The following is an 18112-nucleotide window of genomic DNA, read 5'->3' as shown; positions in this document are numbered from 1 at the left end:
GTTAGAGAGAAATATTTGGGAGTTAACAGTATATGGATAGATAATGTGATGTTGATTATGGTGAGGATCACATGCTGTAGATTGCCAATGTTCAAGTGGCAAATTTGCCATTAGGTTATGAAAATTGAAGGACCTGATTTTTATTCAGACTCACAAAGAAGCTAGAAGGCCATTTGCTTTTGTGAAGAGAGATAGGTGATCGAAGTCTCGTGGGCAGCACCAACTGTGGGCTTTTGGTTATGTTTTGCTTACTTGTTTAGGAGCTCTGACTCTTTAAATACTTGGAGAAATGTTCAGCTAAGATTCAGTTGAATCCATAAAGCCACAGCTCTTAAATTGTGTTCATAAAAATAATCTATGGGTCAAAGCTGTTAAAAATTTGGTTTTCATGCCTCCCTACTGGAAATATTTATTAAGTGGACTACGGATGAATCCTAGGAATCACTTTTATTTATTTATTTAGTTTTTAGTTCTAGTCGGACACAATACCTTTCTTTTTATTTATTTATGTATATGTGGTGCTGAGGCTCGAACCTAGAGCCTCGCACTTGCTAGGCCAGTGCTCTACCGCTGAGCCACAACCCCAGCCCTCACCTTTTTTTTTTCTCCAAGTATCTTGGGTGAATCTGATGCAGAACCGTGGACTTCACTTTGAAACTCTGCCATTGACCACTGAATAAAGTGTTTGCCTTAGGATATCATAAAGACAGTAGCTTCTTTGTATATCTGTCCAATGAGCTTAAAACAGATAGGATTTGTCATGGTTTAGTAAGGTAATATAGGGTAGCCACTTTCCTTCAGTGCAAGGAGCTTGTAAGTTTTCTTTCATTGACTACATTAAAAATGTCCTTGGGAATAGGTTTTGATGAAGAAAGAGACCAATTGAGAATAGTAGGTGATGGGATAGGAAATAGTGAGTAAAGAAAAGATCAGAGATTTCCTCTTTAGATTCTGTTATCCTGAGTGCACAAGATAACACTATGTTAACACTAATACTCAAATTTATGATTCTTTATTTGTTCACTCAACAAACTAGAAGGACTCTGAGCTAGGCACTATTAGACCCTGGATTCTATGTTATCAGATTCCTTTCAGAGACTAGATGTTCAGTCAGGCAGTACAACCAAAAGGCAAGGAGGGAAGATAAGAATTTCTTTGTGTCTTCCACTCCAAGAACTAAGACTGTCAAGTTCACCTATGAATGAAGGATCCAACTCAGACTCTGTGTTGAGGCTCTAGAACAGGGATTTACTGTGACTGCAATATCCCCCAGACAACCACGAAACCAGGTGGGAACAATCACCTTCAACAGATGAACTCAGAGATTCCCATTCTCATTGGGATATTGGAAAGAAAAGGAAGTTGCTTTAATCCCCATGTCCCTTTTAGACACAAGGGTAAAACTAAATGTTAAAGTAGGATTTTTCTGACTCAGCTTTAACTGGCACAATATGATTAGTATCTTCATACCAAAGTGAAATTAAGACAATATACTCTGAAATATACAGAATTTATAAAAGGGATCAAAGTAATCTCCTCCAATTCCCACTTTTAGACACTTTTACAGCCATAATGTGGAAAAGCAGAGCTTGATGACAGCATTTGTAGATAACTGTGCTTATGTTGTGAATCTTCATCCACTACCTTGGCAGCAATGGAACTTTCTAAATTCACATCTCTTAAGGACAAAAGGGAACTTCTTAGAGAACTTTGAAATACGTTTATTGATTCATATATACAAAGAATTGGTACCTGACTCCTACCCAAGAAAGCAAAAACTGACAGTGGGCTACAATCTTTCCCCAGAAATCTGTTTCTCTGGAGGAGAAAAGCCAGTGGTCACTAGTGGAGACAGGAGGCTGTTTCTACAATGAGTTGGGCAGAAGCTCTTTGAGCTTGTGTGGGCAAAGCATGTTTTCCAGTCTCCCATGAGTAGATATGCAACTCACAGGAGACTCCTAGAGTTATAGAATGCGTATTCTTTCAGAGCAAGCAACGAGTATGTGCCAGGCATCATTTACAGCTTCTGTGTGAAGAGGAATTCTCAAACTGCTGACCTATCAGTCAATCTTGTTTACTTCTCTTCTCTAATAAAAAAAAATGTGCTCCCATTGAATTTCCTAAATGGAATTCCCTCAGTGGGACAGAGCAAGGCAGCAATTTTATTTCCAAGATGCAGATAGACTTCACCTAAGGAGTTTGCTCTAACAAATGTACAAGACTTTCACTTTTTAATCCATTGCCATTTTCAGAAGCAGAGGCTTAATCCACAGTACTATAACACACCGTGGGCCAGCTTTGAATGAGGCAAGATGGAAGGCAAAAGAACAATTAGTGTGAGATGGGTCAGGACTGGCTTCCGTGGTAAGCAGGGTGGAGTGGCTGAGGTGGGAGGAAGTCAGAGAATGAAGGTGCCTGACTAACTCATCAGGAATGGGAACAAACTGTAACCCAATCTAATTACACCTAGCTTTCACTTTTGCCTATAACTTGCCAAGAAGTCTTACATGGGCAAGGATTTCCCTGATGTAACTCTATGTTTTTTAGATCACTAACTCTAATTATCCAAGTATCAATCAGCTGCAGTCCAGATACTATTATGCATTTGATTCTAGTTTTAAAATGCAGATGAGGAAAATAGAAGACATTAAAAACAAAGGCTGAAATGAAAACACCAAGAAAATTAAGAAATCATCTGTTGGTAGCCATCCTTCTGCCTGAAGTGAAGAAACCTGTTTTCTGTGAGAAATCACTGTTGCTTTGAGTTTTTGCTAGAAAGTGCAACAATTCCACTCTCTCCTTGCCTTCCTTGATTGATCTAGGACTGAGGCAGGGACAGAGAAGAGTTTTTGGATCCTGTAGTGTAAATACTACCACCATAGCCAATTCAGAAATAGCCATACTTAATAACCAGAGTGCAAAGGTCCTGAAAATTTTAAAATAAGCTCTCATGAGCTGGTGCCAGCCCACTCCAGTACACTACTGCTTATAATATACCAGAAATTGATAATTGATATAAAGTTTCTACAAATATATGTGATAAACCTTTAATTTCCTGAGAAAATATGCAATACAAAGGCCTTTGTTTCCAAGTATTTGGTCTCACAGCTGCTCAGCAGATATTAATTTAAAATAAGAAGAAATAGCTTAGCCTGCCCCAAGAGAAGTTTATGGCACACAATTACAAATATACTTAAATTAGCTTTACATGTAATAACATTAATTAACATAATTTAGCTTTTCACAAATATCCATAAATATTTAAACTTTTAAAATGCAGTGTTACATATTTTTTTCAACAAGACTTATAAAAGCAGCAAACTTTTACAGAGTTTAAAAATTTTAAATTCAGTGCTATTTATTATTTTTAGAAGTTAGCACATTTGACCGACATGGACTCTTTGAAGGAAGGAGGTGAACTTGGAGGGAGTGAGCCCCAAGCAGAACCACAGGATTCCCTGCTCCAGGCAAGGAAGGGAGTCAGTTTGCTGGTAAAAGAGAGGTCCATGGAAGCTTCACTTTACCCCGTGCTGAAGGGAAAATATCTTCTGAAAATTATTTTTATAGATGTATAATGTGATAGCAGAATTTAGCTTTTTCACAAATATCCATAAATATTTAAATTGTCTTAAAATGCAGTGTTACATATCTTTTGACAAGAACCTATAAGCAGTAAGCTTTAATAGAATCTAAAATTTTTTTTAGAAAGTTTTATTTTTAGAAAATTTTTTCCACTGTTTCACACTGTTTGAGTTCTGAAGCTAAAACATCTGTTACAGTGAAAAGCCCAAGTAATTCATCTCTAGTTGAGTCAAGGCAGGATACCTAGGTTGCATCTGCTTCTACATTCTGTTAAAATTTTGCCAAAAATACTTGCTCCATTAACTTCATAGAGTTGCCATGTGGTATATGAAAGCATTTTGCAAACTGAGGAAAACTAGCTCAAAATATGAAATCATTACTTAACATAATATAACAACAGAAATACCAATTTCTGGTATTAAATCTATTGATTACTAACGGTGAGTCTTCTAATGGTGAGTCTTAATTTACAATTGACATTATTTAGACACATAAACATTGAAGCTCTAGGTGAAGGTTCAGAAAGACCTCCTTGACCAATTGGTTTTGTAAAGAACCCTGTATTCTGAGTATGATGAAACAAAGGGAAATTCCCATAAACAGTACTATCCATTTCATGTACTCGTATAGTCCCAGTAGTCTCAAGAGTGTTCTGTAACTTCTAGAAACACTGCATCTATAGTAGGGTGTTCTTGCTACAACTGTTGCCAACCCACCAACCTGCCTACTTTCTATTGGGAGACTCTCAGAGATGGATGTAGGGGAAGAATGATAAAGCAGATCAAAAAAATGAGAACAGGCCATGACCCTACACCCTTTTAGCAAACCAGATAAGATTCCCATGGAAATAGGACCTCATTTTTCCACCTAGGGATTCAAGGATTGAAAAAAAAAAAAACATCTCTTTCAGGGTTTCTGTCCTGTGCCACCTGTATTCATTTTGTCATGGATTATTGAAGTATCTTTGAAGACCCAGTGTCATGGGTAACCAAAAACCTATGGCCCTTTTTTTGAGTCACTTTCAGATGAGCATGAGAGAAAAAAAAAAATCTCACATGTAGAGGAGTTTGTTTTGATTTGTATACCCTGACAAACGACAGGCACTGAAGATCTGTCCCCTCCAACCGCCCACCGTCTCTGCATATGCCAGATAGGATGAGGAAACCAAATCAAATTTCTAGGAGTTGAACTGAAGGTTGGCTACTAAGACGATCCCCCAGTAGGTGTTACTTTTTAGAATCTGGTCTTCACTGTTAAATATCAAACCTATTGTGTCTCCAGTGTGCAGTTCATAAGTCCCTCCTACAGTTTGGATTTTAAAGTTGTTTGTTAGAGTCTGTACGGCATCCTTGTTTTTACGTAGCTGCACCTCAAAAGGAGCAACTCCTTTGTAAGTTGTATCAAAAACCACTTGTCCATAAATCAAATACAAGCCATTCTTAAGGATTGTCAGCTTCCAGTCAGATGTCTTATTCATGCAAGAAGGTTCAGGAGGTACCATTTGCCATTTTGAGGGTAATGGTCCTGGAAGAAGGGAGGGAAAAAGGAAGCATATTTATTTTATTATTTTATCCTTTTATATTTTTTAAAAAACTTTTTTTAGTTGTAGATGGACATAATACCTTTATTTTGTTTATTTAATTTATTTATGTGGTGTGGGGATCGAACCCAGGCCCTCAACCACTGAGCCACAACCCCATCCCCAATATTTTATCCTTTTCTTGATTAAATTCTTTAATACCCACAGGTTGTTTCTTTATACACTCTATACTAGTCTTCTTCAAACATTATTTTAATATTTTAAATTAAAAGAAGTTGCAAATCCTAGGTATATCTCTTGCTCAGAGAGCTCTAGGGAAATATATTTGGCATAGAAAAACAAGTTAAGTGGCCCTGCATCTCTTGTCAATTAATGTTAATGGAAGGAAAGACAAAAGGAGGAAGGAAGCGAGAACTGCACACCAGGACTGGGGAGCTCGAGTGGCAATCCATGCTTTCTCCAGGTAAATCCTATTTACTTTGTGTTGCTTTACCAATGACACCTTCCTTAATTAATCCATATAAAATAACACTCTCCTGTCACTCTCTCCCTTTACCCTACTTTGTCTTCTTCATAGAAGCTGTTGGCGTGTAGCATATTAAAAATTAATTGGTATATTGTCTGTCTCATATACTTGAATATAACATCTTTGAGAACAAGTGCTTCTCTATTTTGCTTATTGCTGTATTCTCAACACTCATTTTTCGAGTCAGGGTCTTGCTATCTTGCCTAGGTTAGACTCAAGACTCCTGAGCTCAAATGATTTTATTATGGCTCTTCTCATCAGTGTGTACGCATGTGTCATTCAAGACCTACATGGGCTATCATTATCTAAGCTCTCCTACCCCAGCTACTGGTGAATCCATGAGTTTATAAATAGAAATTACTTGACTGTTTAAATATGGGTATTCCTTGTTTAATACTGTCACCAAGGGACAAAAAAGGTTTCCAGATCCTATCTACATTTTCATAGGTACATATGAGATTTAAATATTTACCTCCTAGTTGGTTTTGAACAGCCATGTGATTTCAGGGCCCTAGGAGGTTCTTTTAAACCCTAAGTGCTTACCTGGCCTGTTCTCTAATTCTCTATAATTTGGGTTATAGAAGACAAAGCCCTGCAGAGTTAACATTTCAACTTAAGTTCTCATTCATGTATAAATGACTAACATTAAGACATGGAGGACAGGTTCTGGAGGAGAGTGAAAGAGAGGTGATTAGAGCAAGAAACAACCTCCCTGAGCCCCAAGCAAGCTCTTGCTCCTTGACCTGTAATGGCAGGAAGTACTGTCACTATTTCTCCTATTCATTCAGCAATGGGGTCACTGAAGAACTTCCTTAGATCACTAGAGTTTCTCAACTTTTACCACATGCAGGAGGAATTTCCAACTTAGCATGAATTCCATACCTTTAACTGACAAAACAAAAATAAGACAGAAAAGCAGGGACAAATAGACAGAAATTTTCTAATCTCTGCAAGCCCAGGAAGCCTGGAGATTTGAGTGATATGGGAATTCGGGGGTTGCAGAGTTAGCAGTGAATTCTCATCTTCTGCTCTCAAATGGAATGGTGTTTGTTTGACCTGAAACCTATAAACACCAAAAATGTATTTACTTGAAGTTTTGTATGTATTCTAAGAAATATTCTAATGCTCCAGGTAATCATTAACTTTAGTGATTTTATTTTCTAACAAATATCAGGTAACTATAAGGGAAAGTAACTCAGAAACTAAGTGAAGAAAGGGAAAGAGCAGAGAAAGTGGCCACTGCCTTAATTCATTCCTCTTCTACACATTTGACACCAGCTGCGTTGTCTCCACGAACCTCCCATGTCATCTCCTGGACATTAGCAATATCTGAAACGTGAGCAGTGCTTTGGGAAGCACTTGTAAAAACCTGAAACGTGTTGTCCTTATCAAAACAGAATTAAAAGTCAATTCCTGTGTCTCAGGGAACACAGGCTTTCTTGAGAGCATCGTTTTGTCTTATATCAAAAACTAAGACCAGTCCAAGGGAGGAATGCAAGGGAGGCTACTCACCAAACTTGGCCTGGCAGGAGTCTGTAGCAGCCTGCTGTGGAAGGAAAAGAGGAATTGGTCAGGATGACAACATATCACTGTTGTCTTGACTGACTGATTTAAAGCTTCAGAATTCTGAAGCAAATCACTTAACCACAGCCATAAGAGGAAAAAAAAAAATCCCTCCCTCCCTCCACCGTGTCCCACTCTCTGTTTCCCTGGACAGGTGACCAGCTCCATCCTTTCCCTCTCATTACCTAGCTCTCCTTGTGGGTCTTTCACACAAGATTAAGGTCTTATTCCAACTGATGTCTACCCACAAGACCACTACAGATCTCGGCCCTTTCCCGCTGGCTCTAAAAGTTTCTTATAAACAGCAATCAGACACCCCAGAGACTGTGCAAGGTGACCTATTAGTACGTGGAGGAAATAATGGAGTTTCTACTTATGTTCATCTTGATTTAAAATAATGGGAAAGTAAGTTCCAAAAATATCTACAACTCTGACTTGATAAAGTCATCCTTGCTCATTGATTATTCATCCTTGATTAGTCAGATAATCACACCTCACACAAGCAACTGCCATAACCTCAGAAATGGGACCAGCAGTTTCCAACTGCTGCCATGTGCTGAAGTTTACATACTAAAAGAGGTCATCAGTTGTGGTTGATTTACAAATACAGATATTTAAATTCTAAATGCTCTAAGACACTTTGTACGAAGACAGTGTTATTACAGCTAAACCAAGGAACCTACCTGATTAGACTTGGCCACCCACTGGCAGAGAAATAGGCAAAAAATGGAAAAAGGTAAAATAATTTTTATGCAGTTTGATCAAACTGGGGAGAAACAACTAGATGGGTCCCACAGAAGCAGTTCCCATTTACAGAAACAAAAGCCAATGACATACTTGTGTACATCTAGCTAGGCCAGAGAATATGTCAGTTTTAGCTCCCTCCTCAGCGTGAGGAGTTTTTATTCTCAGCATGAGGAGGTTTGGGAGCTCTCTGTTTCGATTAGGTACGAGCACGATTTTTTTTTTTTTTTTTTTGTGCTATCAAAGTTCTTTGGTTTCCTGGTGACAAAAAGACTTGTGACTTTTTTGAACTTAAAAGTTTGGTGCAGGGCTGTGGTAGAGCGCTTACCTAGCAGGTGTGAGGCCCTGGGTTCGATACTCAGCACCACATAAAGATAAATAAATAAAGTAAAGGTATTGTATAAAAACAAAGATTTATACGTGTTCTGTCTTTAGGGTTTCTCTGGCTGCTATGCTAGAAGTGAACTAAAGAGGCAAGGACAAGAGCAGTGAGAACAGAGGAGAAATCACTGCGTTCTTCTTGGCAAGAGAACAAGGGCCACTGACTAGGGAGCCAGGGTGGAGATGGGGAGAAGCTTGGAAGAAAAGGGCTGACTGGGATGCCTGACAGGAACATGGGACAGGGCGTGAGAGAGGCAAGTGTGACACCGGGGTGACACCAAGGTTCTGGGCCGAAGTGCCAGGAAAGCTAGTTGCTGAGATGGGCACAGTGAATTTAGAGGGGGCCCAGTCAGGAGCTGGTTTGGGAGATGTTACATTCAGGATGATTAGTAGGTGTCCAAGGAAGGGGTTGAGTAGGCAGCAGGACATAAGGGGTCCTGGTGATACAAATCTGGGTATCTGCAGCTTGTTGCTGTAAGTTGTGAAGTTGTGTGAGACCGTCAGGTCAGGGAGTGCAGACGGTGATGAACACCAGGACACTGCCATGTTCAGGGGTCAGAGAATGAGGAACCAGCAGAGGAAACTCTGAAGGAAAGGCAGTGAGTCTGAGAAGAAAGTGTCTTAGGGACAGGAGTCACCAGCTGCTATCAAATCCTTCTGATAGGTACGAAAATAAAGGGCAGAGAATGGATCGGTGGCTTTAGTAACAGGGCAGTCATTGGAGTTCCTGACAAAAGTAGTTTCTGTGATGTGATGAGGGAAGAAGCTTAATTAGAATAGATTTAAGGATAAACAAGAAAAGAGAAACTGGACCAGTATTGCTCTCCAGGAAAGGGAAGAACTGGGTGGAGCCTGGCTGGTGCCAAGTCAAAGAGGCTGGTGCCAAGTCAGGACAGAAGCAGTATTCAAGGACACAAGAGGTAGACGGGTGGCTCTGAGTCTTCTTCCCTCACACTCCTGTTTCCTCTTGAAACCTCAAGGCAAAACTGTCAGCTGAGTGTGAGAATGGGAACAGATGTTTGATGTCTGAAGAGAATCCAAGTCCAGTGGAAAGGATGAATGGACCAGGAAATTTTAGGCTGCTTCTAGAGCAAAACTGAAATCCCAGTTAGCATACATATGTTGGAAAGTATAATGAGAACATTTTATTGAGAAGGAAGTAGAGTAGAAAAGTCTGGAAGCCACCGTTCTAAGAAATAAATCACTGGATTCCCTGTCACTGATTTTGTTCTTGTAATTTTTTTCTCCTCATATTGGTGGTCTTAGGAGAGAAGTTGAAATTCAGTTTAGATCAACCCCTGATAAGCATGTGACAGAGCTTCTCTGAACCCAACTTCCTCATCTGGAAAATAATAGCACAAAGCTCATTGAAGTTGTTGTTGGGGTTAAATGAGGTAATTCTTGTGAAGGGCTTTCCCATATAACCTGCTTGAACCTGTTCAATAAATATTAGCTATTTTGGTAATGATGCTGATTATAATGAAGAATTGACAAAAATTTAAGTACTAAATTCCCAACATCATTACAGCTTACAATAGCATTGAAAGCTAAAGAGATCAATTTAATGTTCTTAAGAAGTTTATGATCTTTCAGATGGCTGGGGTGGCACACGCCTGTAATCCCAGTGGTTGGGAGGCTGAGGCAGGAGGATTGCAAGTTCAAAGTCAGCCTCAGCAACTTAGTGAGGCCCTGTCTCTAAATAAAATATAAAAAATGGCCTGGGGATGTGCTCAGTGTTTAAATGCCCCTGGGTTCAATCCCTAGTACCAAAAAAAAAAAAGTTTATAATCTTTCTAGAAAGACATGATTACATACACACAAAGCAATTAGGTAACAATATAAGTATAAATGAGTGCCAAGATACATTCCATAGATCTCATGCCAGGCACCACAGTGTATAAAAAGTATAGAGAAAATTCAAGACCGTGGTTGTATGAATTGCCAGAGCCAGAAACTACAGATACTGTATTGCAAGCTGCTTTAATATCTAGATTTTACTATATAGAGCTATAGAAATTGCCACTGTGGTTTTCTGTAATTATTGCCATAAATGAAGTCTAATTGAAAAATTATCAGGTTGGCTGAAAGGTATGGCCTTTGAGGAAGAGATAAATTGGGAAAGAATATCCATATTGTTAAAAGATTTTGTTAAGTTTACATTCATTGTAATCTCACTAATGGTAATGTTGCAAACACTAATCGCCATCTGTTGAGAGCATAGCACTTGTCAAGCTTGTCAGGCACTGTCCTATCTCATTAGTCCTTAAAGCAACTCTGTAAGAATTGGCATGATCCTTTACAAATGAGGCAATGAGGAGACGCCTAATTCAGTAACTAGCCCAAGGTCAGGAGACTGTAAGAGGCAAGGCTTAGATCCAAACCCAGCTTGTCTTATTCAGAACTCCACAGGACTACCTGTGGGGCAGTTTCTATTTATAATTCTGATGATGTTTGAAAGGAGTAAGTACCCACTTATAAAGAAGGGCATGGGACTTCCAGTTTCACTTGTTTTTGCTTAGAAGGATCAGTTGTTCTTGTAACCTTACTTTAGTTTAAGCCTAGACTTAAATAGTTGAGCTCAAAATGGCAAAAACTCAATTCTTTTTTTGAAGCAACCCTAGGCAGATCATCACTTGAGTGCAAGTATAGCTTCCCCTTCTGGAAGTGTCCTTTATTTCACTGTAACAGGGGACTTTACTGAACATTTGGTTTCTTAGAGACAACTTACTTATGTGAGGTTATGTTCTCTGGAGATTGACCACACTCCTTGAGCTCAAGCCTATCCTTTTAGTTAACCATTTAGTTAAATGAATCTTTCAAGAGAGGAAATGATTTGTTTTTTTCTCCCAAGGAAATATCTATTGGTGTAAAATGAGCCAAACTTCCCATCTAACATTTGTAAAAGTGGGGATTTGTATATAAAAATTGAGTGGAGAACAAAACAAAATAAAACTTCTGGGTCCATGAGAAGGTGGAAGTGGCTGCCTCACAATGACTCATCGTCTGCCAGCCACTCAGATCTCCTCTCCAAAGAAGTTTATTAATGGCCAAAAGGGAAAGGGAGGTGCAGGCAGGTGGAAAGTGGAGGCTCATCAGAGAAACTAGCCTTCTAAGCATCCTGTCACATTTTCCTAAATTTGAACAAACTCTGGACTATCTTTTCATTGAAAAGCTTCATGTTCTTTAGGAGAGAGGATCTAGAATCATAGTTGAAAAATGTGGATTAACCAAGTTTGATTCTGGCAAGAGGTGTCCTTTGAGAAGGTATTTCCCTCCCATTCTAGTCATGGTGACACCTACATTCAATGTTCTTCAGAGCCATCTGCCTAATAAAACTTGAAGTTTCAGAAGGAAGCCTTTCTAAATGGAAGTTATTGCTATTCTCATCATTCCTCTTCTTCAGAAACCTAAATGCTCAGAAATTCTGGCAATTCTTTTCTTTCTGTTCAAACTTCATTGCTCTAGAAAGTCCACACATATTTTTGATACATCCCTGAGAGAGAAGGTCTGTGATTAGGAGTGCCTCTGATGTAGTAGGACCACATCTTTGAAATCTTCTTGTCAGTACCTTTAGAAAAATGTTTCTGTAGTCACACCCCAGCTCTTCCTTAAGAAGGGCATATACCCAAGGTACAGTCTTCAGATGTACCCCCAAATGGGTTCACTCCTGAATTATATAATGTTTCCTATTTTCTTTTTGGTAACAGTCATCAGAGAAAATCTTCTAGTAAAGAAGCTAACTTATCTCCATTCCCATGGACAATCCCATTCTCTGGTCCCACATCTTGCACTGCAGCTCAGTGGGAAATTCCTGATCAGCATCAGGGGCTTCCCAGATAGGCACTTACTTCCTCCTTCTTCCATGAAGCCTTCCTGGATTACTCCAACCCAAAGTCTGCACCCACTTTTGAATTACTAAAGCTTTGTGTACATACCGATGTTAGATAAATTATTGATCATTCTATTTTATAGCAAGCAGCAACATTAAAATAACAAATCCATTCCCCTACCACTGTTTTTCAGATGAAAAAGCAAAGAACCAGAGAGATTAAATGATTTTCTCAAATTTAAATAGCTGATTATTGAGAGACCTGGAACCAGAATCCATATTTTTTTTTTACTCCTGGATCAGTGCTATTTCCTCTCTCAAAGACATGCTAACCACATGTAACTTACCTTTTTCTGCCCTCTATTATCTTCGGGAATCTTTTCCCTCTACAAGATTGTAGCTTGCCTACAATTTCCTGGGGAAAGGCACCATGTTTTATGCCTTTGTTTGTCCTCTAAAGAAGGTATAGCAGAGTTCCAGAAAGGCAAAACATACTCCACAGGCATTTGCCAATCCGTTGACTCAATCAATTATCTTTTACATCTAGCTCAGTTCTGCAGCTAACATTTAGCACTTCCTGATACCTTTGTCTCAAAACACACAAATAAGCTCCAAAAACCATGCCATTATAAGATCAAGATTATATTTACTCTATTTGCACTCACAGGTCTCTTCCTTCCAATTATCTCTACAATACTGAGGAGTAATGAAAATAACTAGACTAACAAACAAGTAAAGGATCCTAATAAACAGTCATCTCAGGTTCTGCTTCCTCCTTACCTTGAGTGGGAGAAAAGGAAGGATTAGTGCACTGAAAGAGCAAACCGTCAGAAGTATTGCTGAGCAGAGGAGCCATCGCTTATAGGACCATCTCTGTGCTCCCTGGGGACCTGGGTAGCTTAAAGGCATGTTCTCCATGTGGCTCAAAATCCTTTTCTGGAGAAATGAGAGCTGTGAAAAGTAGACACTCACAAGTGATGGGTGAACGATGCAATGTCATGTTTTGTAGCATTATGGTAATTAGAAGTGGGTGTGGGAGGCGGAGTTTTCCTTCTGTCAGTGTTGGAAAACGATACTTCCAGGCTAAGTGCTGACTGACTCTCATTCGGCACCTGGCCAAATACACGCAAGGACTGAAAGGCTTACAGCCAACACAAACACGGGGGGGGGGGGGGGGGGGAAGATGTACAAGGGAAGTTCAGAGGAAAATCTTTCCTGAAGCATGAGGAAGTGTAGTGCTGGCTACAGTGTGCTGTGGTCTATGCCCAGCTGGGGAAGCCTTCCTAATCATTTCCAGTGGAGAAAATTACTTTTATAAGAAGAAATAAAGTTTGAAATAAAAGTTTATAATACGACAGATGTCATGGACAGTGAAGCAGTGTGTTGGGGAACTGGATGCATCATTTAGAAAAATACTCTTAATGAAGTCATCATATAAGCATACCTTATGTACATACAATTTTATTGTCAGGTGCACCTCGATAAAGCTGAACAATATCAAATGTATTACTAGAATTTAATAAAAAATTTATAAACACAACAAACTCAATTTGTCATATTTCACCATTTAAAAACTCTGAAGTGCCAATGCTGGAATCAAATAGAAATCAAGTTATCATATGAAAGGCTATTTTCCTACAATTTGTCACCAGCCTGAACTTAGACTCTGTTTTATAAACAAGTGTGATTTCTTTCTGTCATCAAAATGCTGATTTACTACAAAATTGAGGAAGCCTTCTGTCCTCAGTAGTCTGTCCATCTGTTGAAATGGGGCACCTACTACCTTCTGTACCTCGGAAAGTACTCCTGGCATCAGGCCTAGGGGGAACCTGAGCTTTTCCTTCATGTAGACCCTGAGAGCCATGCCTGGTACCACCTAGCTCCTACCTGCTCTGTGGCTTTAGGCTTATTACTAGACTTCTCTAAGCCACAACTCCCTTAACTGTAAAGTAGAGAAAATTTCTACTTCATAATACTTTTGCAAGAATGAAATAAATGTGAAAAGTTTAGTTTATAAGGAATGTTTCATAAGAATTAATTTATCTTTTCTCCGCCGTCTTTAGAAATGTGTTGATGGTTAATTCCATTATGAAATCCCAGAAAAGAAAGAGAATTCATTATATTTCCCATGGGAAATAATTCAACTGAAATTCACTTAAATGAAAGGAGATAAGATGAAAGGATTTTTTAATATTTTTTTTTTAGTTTTCAATGGATCTTTATTTATATGTGATGCTAAGAATCAAACCTAGTACCTCACATGTGCGAGGCAAGTGCTCTACCACTGAGCTACGACCCTAGCCCAAGATGAAAGGATTTTAAAGAAAAAAAGAGAGAGAAATAAAGATTTTTTTAATTAAAAAAAAGAGATTTAACATCCTCTTTTTTCAGAGAGGAAGCTAAGGGTAATAGGCATGGAGTGGTGCCTTGAACCACTAACAGGTGGTTAATAATGAAGAGCAGATCCAAGCCCAGGATACTATTTTTGGAACTGAACCATCCTGTTTTGACTTGGCCCTATTTTAGCTTGATAATAAACCATTCCTGAAGAGGATGATCACACAGAGCAGCAGATGTTTTAGGCTCTGTGCTCGGTGCAGTTCAGGGGTGAGTGACAGCCTGGCTCTCCATCAAGGAGGGTGCCTTGACCTCCAGCTCCTGCCTTGTGCCACGCCTGGAGCTGGAGTGCAGACCCTCGGGCTCTGGATTTAAAGGGACCACTGAAAAGGAGAGCCATCTCCTTCTTGCTTTTTTGGTCTGTTTCTTCTCCTGTCCCCTCTCCAAGTTTTAGATGGAACTGTCCTGCTTACTCACTTCAGTAAACATTTATTCACACGAGGAACCATTGCAGATAAATCCAGTTCCTCCTTCTGTCCTTGATGGAGGTTAGGCTTTGGTATACCTTAATGAATTATTTTAACTTCATTGATAGCATCTGAAGAAAAATGATACTCTTATCTCATGAAGGCTACATTCCAGGCCTCTCCATGAAACAGGGCTTAGAAATGAAGAATCTTCAAGTTAGGACAGGTGACAGTAGGACAGGCTTTTTGAAATTCCACAGTAATGAGTCAGAGTTGTACCTTTTTGTTATAACCTATGAGGATTGCATGTGATGTCTCAGAGTCCGACAAGAGGTAGATGACCCACAAACTCATTGTGTTTATGGCCTGTCCTGGCTCAGCTCTCTGAGGATGAGATTTTTAAAAATTAAGTCCACCTAGCAAATCAAGTTTGAACATTTACTATCTGCCCACTATTCTACTAAAAGCTTTGGGGGATATAAATTTGAAAAATCACAACTGCTGAGGAATCTGCCAACCAACCATATGAAAAACTTACAAACAGGGAGACAGATGCTCAAATTAATACTGCATATAGAACAAACCTCAGAAAATAGATCTAAAAAATCTAAAATCATAGAGAAAAGGATACTCTTTCTTGAAAGAGTGATAAAATTTGAGGAGTAAATGTTCAGAGGTATAAGCTTCTGTAAAGGTTAAAGATTAAAAATAGAATTTATAAAGTAACAAACCTCCCAGCCTTTTTCCTGTGTGTGTGTGGTGCTCCATATCATGCATGCTAGGCAAACACTCCACCACCGAGCTGTACCCTGAACCTCCTCGACATTCTTACTCAAGAGCTGCAAATGGGGGAATTTCTGAACAAAACAGTAAAGAAATTCTTTCTGTATTTTTCTGATTGAAAAAAGAAAAAAAAGGATCCAAACTATGTTTAAGAAATTTTAACTGTATTCATAACTGCTTTGAAATCTCAATGAATCAATTATATAGCAACTTGAGTTCAGTTATTGACTAAACCACACTAAATGCATTAGTCACCTACTTTGTGCCAGCTGTGTGCCTTCTAGAACTGTGCACACTCATCACATTTGAACCTCAAGCTGCCCTGGACTGATATCTCTGTCTATAAAAATGATGAAAGTGACACTCAGGAGGGTGAATCATTTGTCCATGGAGGTAGAAGAGGGAATGAACCCTCATCTGTTGCCTCACTTAACATTTCTTCTGCCTCTTATGCTAAAGGGTGTCAAGAAGATCCCTTCTGGAGTATATAGGGTGGGGAGTGTAATAAGGTCTTTGGGAAACTGATACCACTTTCCTCCCAAATCCTGCATTGCTCTGGTCTCACTCCTTACCACATTTTCCTTATGCAACTGTTAATCATGATTTTATTCTTGTGTTTGGTGTCACATGTTCAGTCATATTCAGTATGTCAGAATTCTGTGAAAAATAGTACCCGTGTGACTTTGGCCACTCTGAGAATTGAAGTATTCATAGTCATAACAAATAGGGCTCATTTGGCTTGAAGATATTTGGATATAGATAAATAGGTGAGAGAGATGGAAAAAAGTAGACAGATATGATAGTGTAAAAAGAGTTTTAAACTTGGAACTTTATGAAGGCAACAACAGTGTCTATTAAAATTAATAAATGCCTTTTCTATAAGAAGTGTATGTATAGCTCAGTATGCATAAGTAAATATGTGTACAGACATGTATATAGACATGCATGTGCAAATGTGCATATGATAAGATGATAAATTCTAAAAGACACATAGAAGTTCTCATAGCAATCTCCAGGACATCCTCTCTAAAGAACTAGTTTGGCCCCGATCAAGATGGCCTAGGAAATATTTTTAAGTTCAAATTATGTTTTTTTTAACTTAAAGACTTTTTTTAGTTGTAGATAGGGACAATACCTTTATTTTATTTACTTTTGTGGTGCTGAGGATCGAACCCAGTTCTCCACACATGCGAGACAAGCGCTCTACCACTGGGCCACAACCCAGCCCCAAGTTCAAATTATGTTTTGATTTCACATCTGGGGACTCTTGTTTTGTTGTTGTTTGTTTGTTTGTTTGCCCCACATTGTCTTGCTTTGTGCTGTTTTTGCAAGTCTACTTTTTTGGAACTCTTACCAAATTCTTCATTCTCTATTTTACAACTGCTCAAGTGCAGTTGTAAAGTAACAGGTCTACTGGCCAATTTTCATTCATGACTTTCTGTGTTAGCCGTCCGCCTTCCTGCCAGTCTTTGGCTGTGGGTATTATAGGTCCCTGTCTCTCTACCCTGAGTCCTCTGTCAGTGGCAAGATATTTAGGGGATGTGTAGGTGTACGTCCTTTCTAGACTAATCAGCACTGTGTCAGTATCCTGGCTGTGGGAGATGCATCTTAAACACCTTTTGATGAGAAATGTGGCTTCCTGCTTGGAATCTGTACTGAAAATAGATTTTCCATTGTGCAATATGGCATGACGCTACCTATTTAAAACCATCAAACATCACCTTGGAACCTGTAATGAATGGGCATTGCTGTTAAATCATACCTTGCCTAATATCACATGGAGAATTATGTATTTTACCTATCAACTAGTTGAATAAGAAGGTCTTAAGAGTCCTGGAACAAAGTATTCTCCCCACAGCTGCTGGTTTTCATAGGCCTTCAAAAGGGGGTTGGGGAAGTATTTTCCCTTGACTCTTCTCTTTGGTTTCCCCATTTGGCAAAGTCCTAAAATAACTCCTCCAAACTACTGCACAACAGCTCCACTGGAGAACACTCAGCACATTCACTAATTTCAACACCACTTAGAACGTATGTTCATATAGAAATCCACAAGACACTTTCTCATCTGCTTTTTCATTTTTAGCGTTGACCTGTAGCATTCAAATGTAGGCATTGAGGTTCATAGCTAGATTGTTTTTATTTGGGCAATGAATAAGAAAAAATAGACTTTTTTCTTAACCCCTAACTACAACAGAACAATATGTTACCCCCCCCCCATTCATTTAGGAAACATTTATTGAATGCCTTCTCTGTACCAAGTACAGTATTAGACAAGGGCCAGTCTATCTTCCCATTTGTTGTTGTTGTTTGTTGTTGTTGTTGTTGTTTTCTTACCAGTAGCTAGGGAAAAGGACAAAAGA

The 18112-nt window shown here is 39.0% G+C and overlaps 1 protein-coding gene across 1 annotated transcript; it reads right to left on the bottom strand.

Moving 5' to 3' along the window:
* Positions 1–1700: 1700 nt before the first annotated feature.
* Positions 1701–13165, bottom strand: Tnfsf18 (TNF superfamily member 18). Its single transcript, XM_046430164.2, is given in 4 exon segments — positions 1701–5106; positions 7161–7194; positions 12946–13101; positions 13103–13165. Coding segments are annotated over 4 exon segments (600 nt in total). The 3' UTR covers positions 1701–4759.
* Between the last annotated feature and the right edge of the window lie 4947 nt (positions 13166–18112).

Source organism: Marmota monax, unplaced genomic scaffold, assembly GCF_021218885.2.
Source record: "Marmota monax isolate L192 unplaced genomic scaffold, Marmota_monax_Labrador192_F-V1.1 WCK01_AAM20220418_F8-fsc00055, whole genome shotgun sequence".
NCBI classification, from domain to species: Eukaryota; Metazoa; Chordata; class Mammalia; order Rodentia; family Sciuridae; genus Marmota; species Marmota monax.
This window is presented reverse-complemented; position numbering and strand designations above follow the sequence as displayed.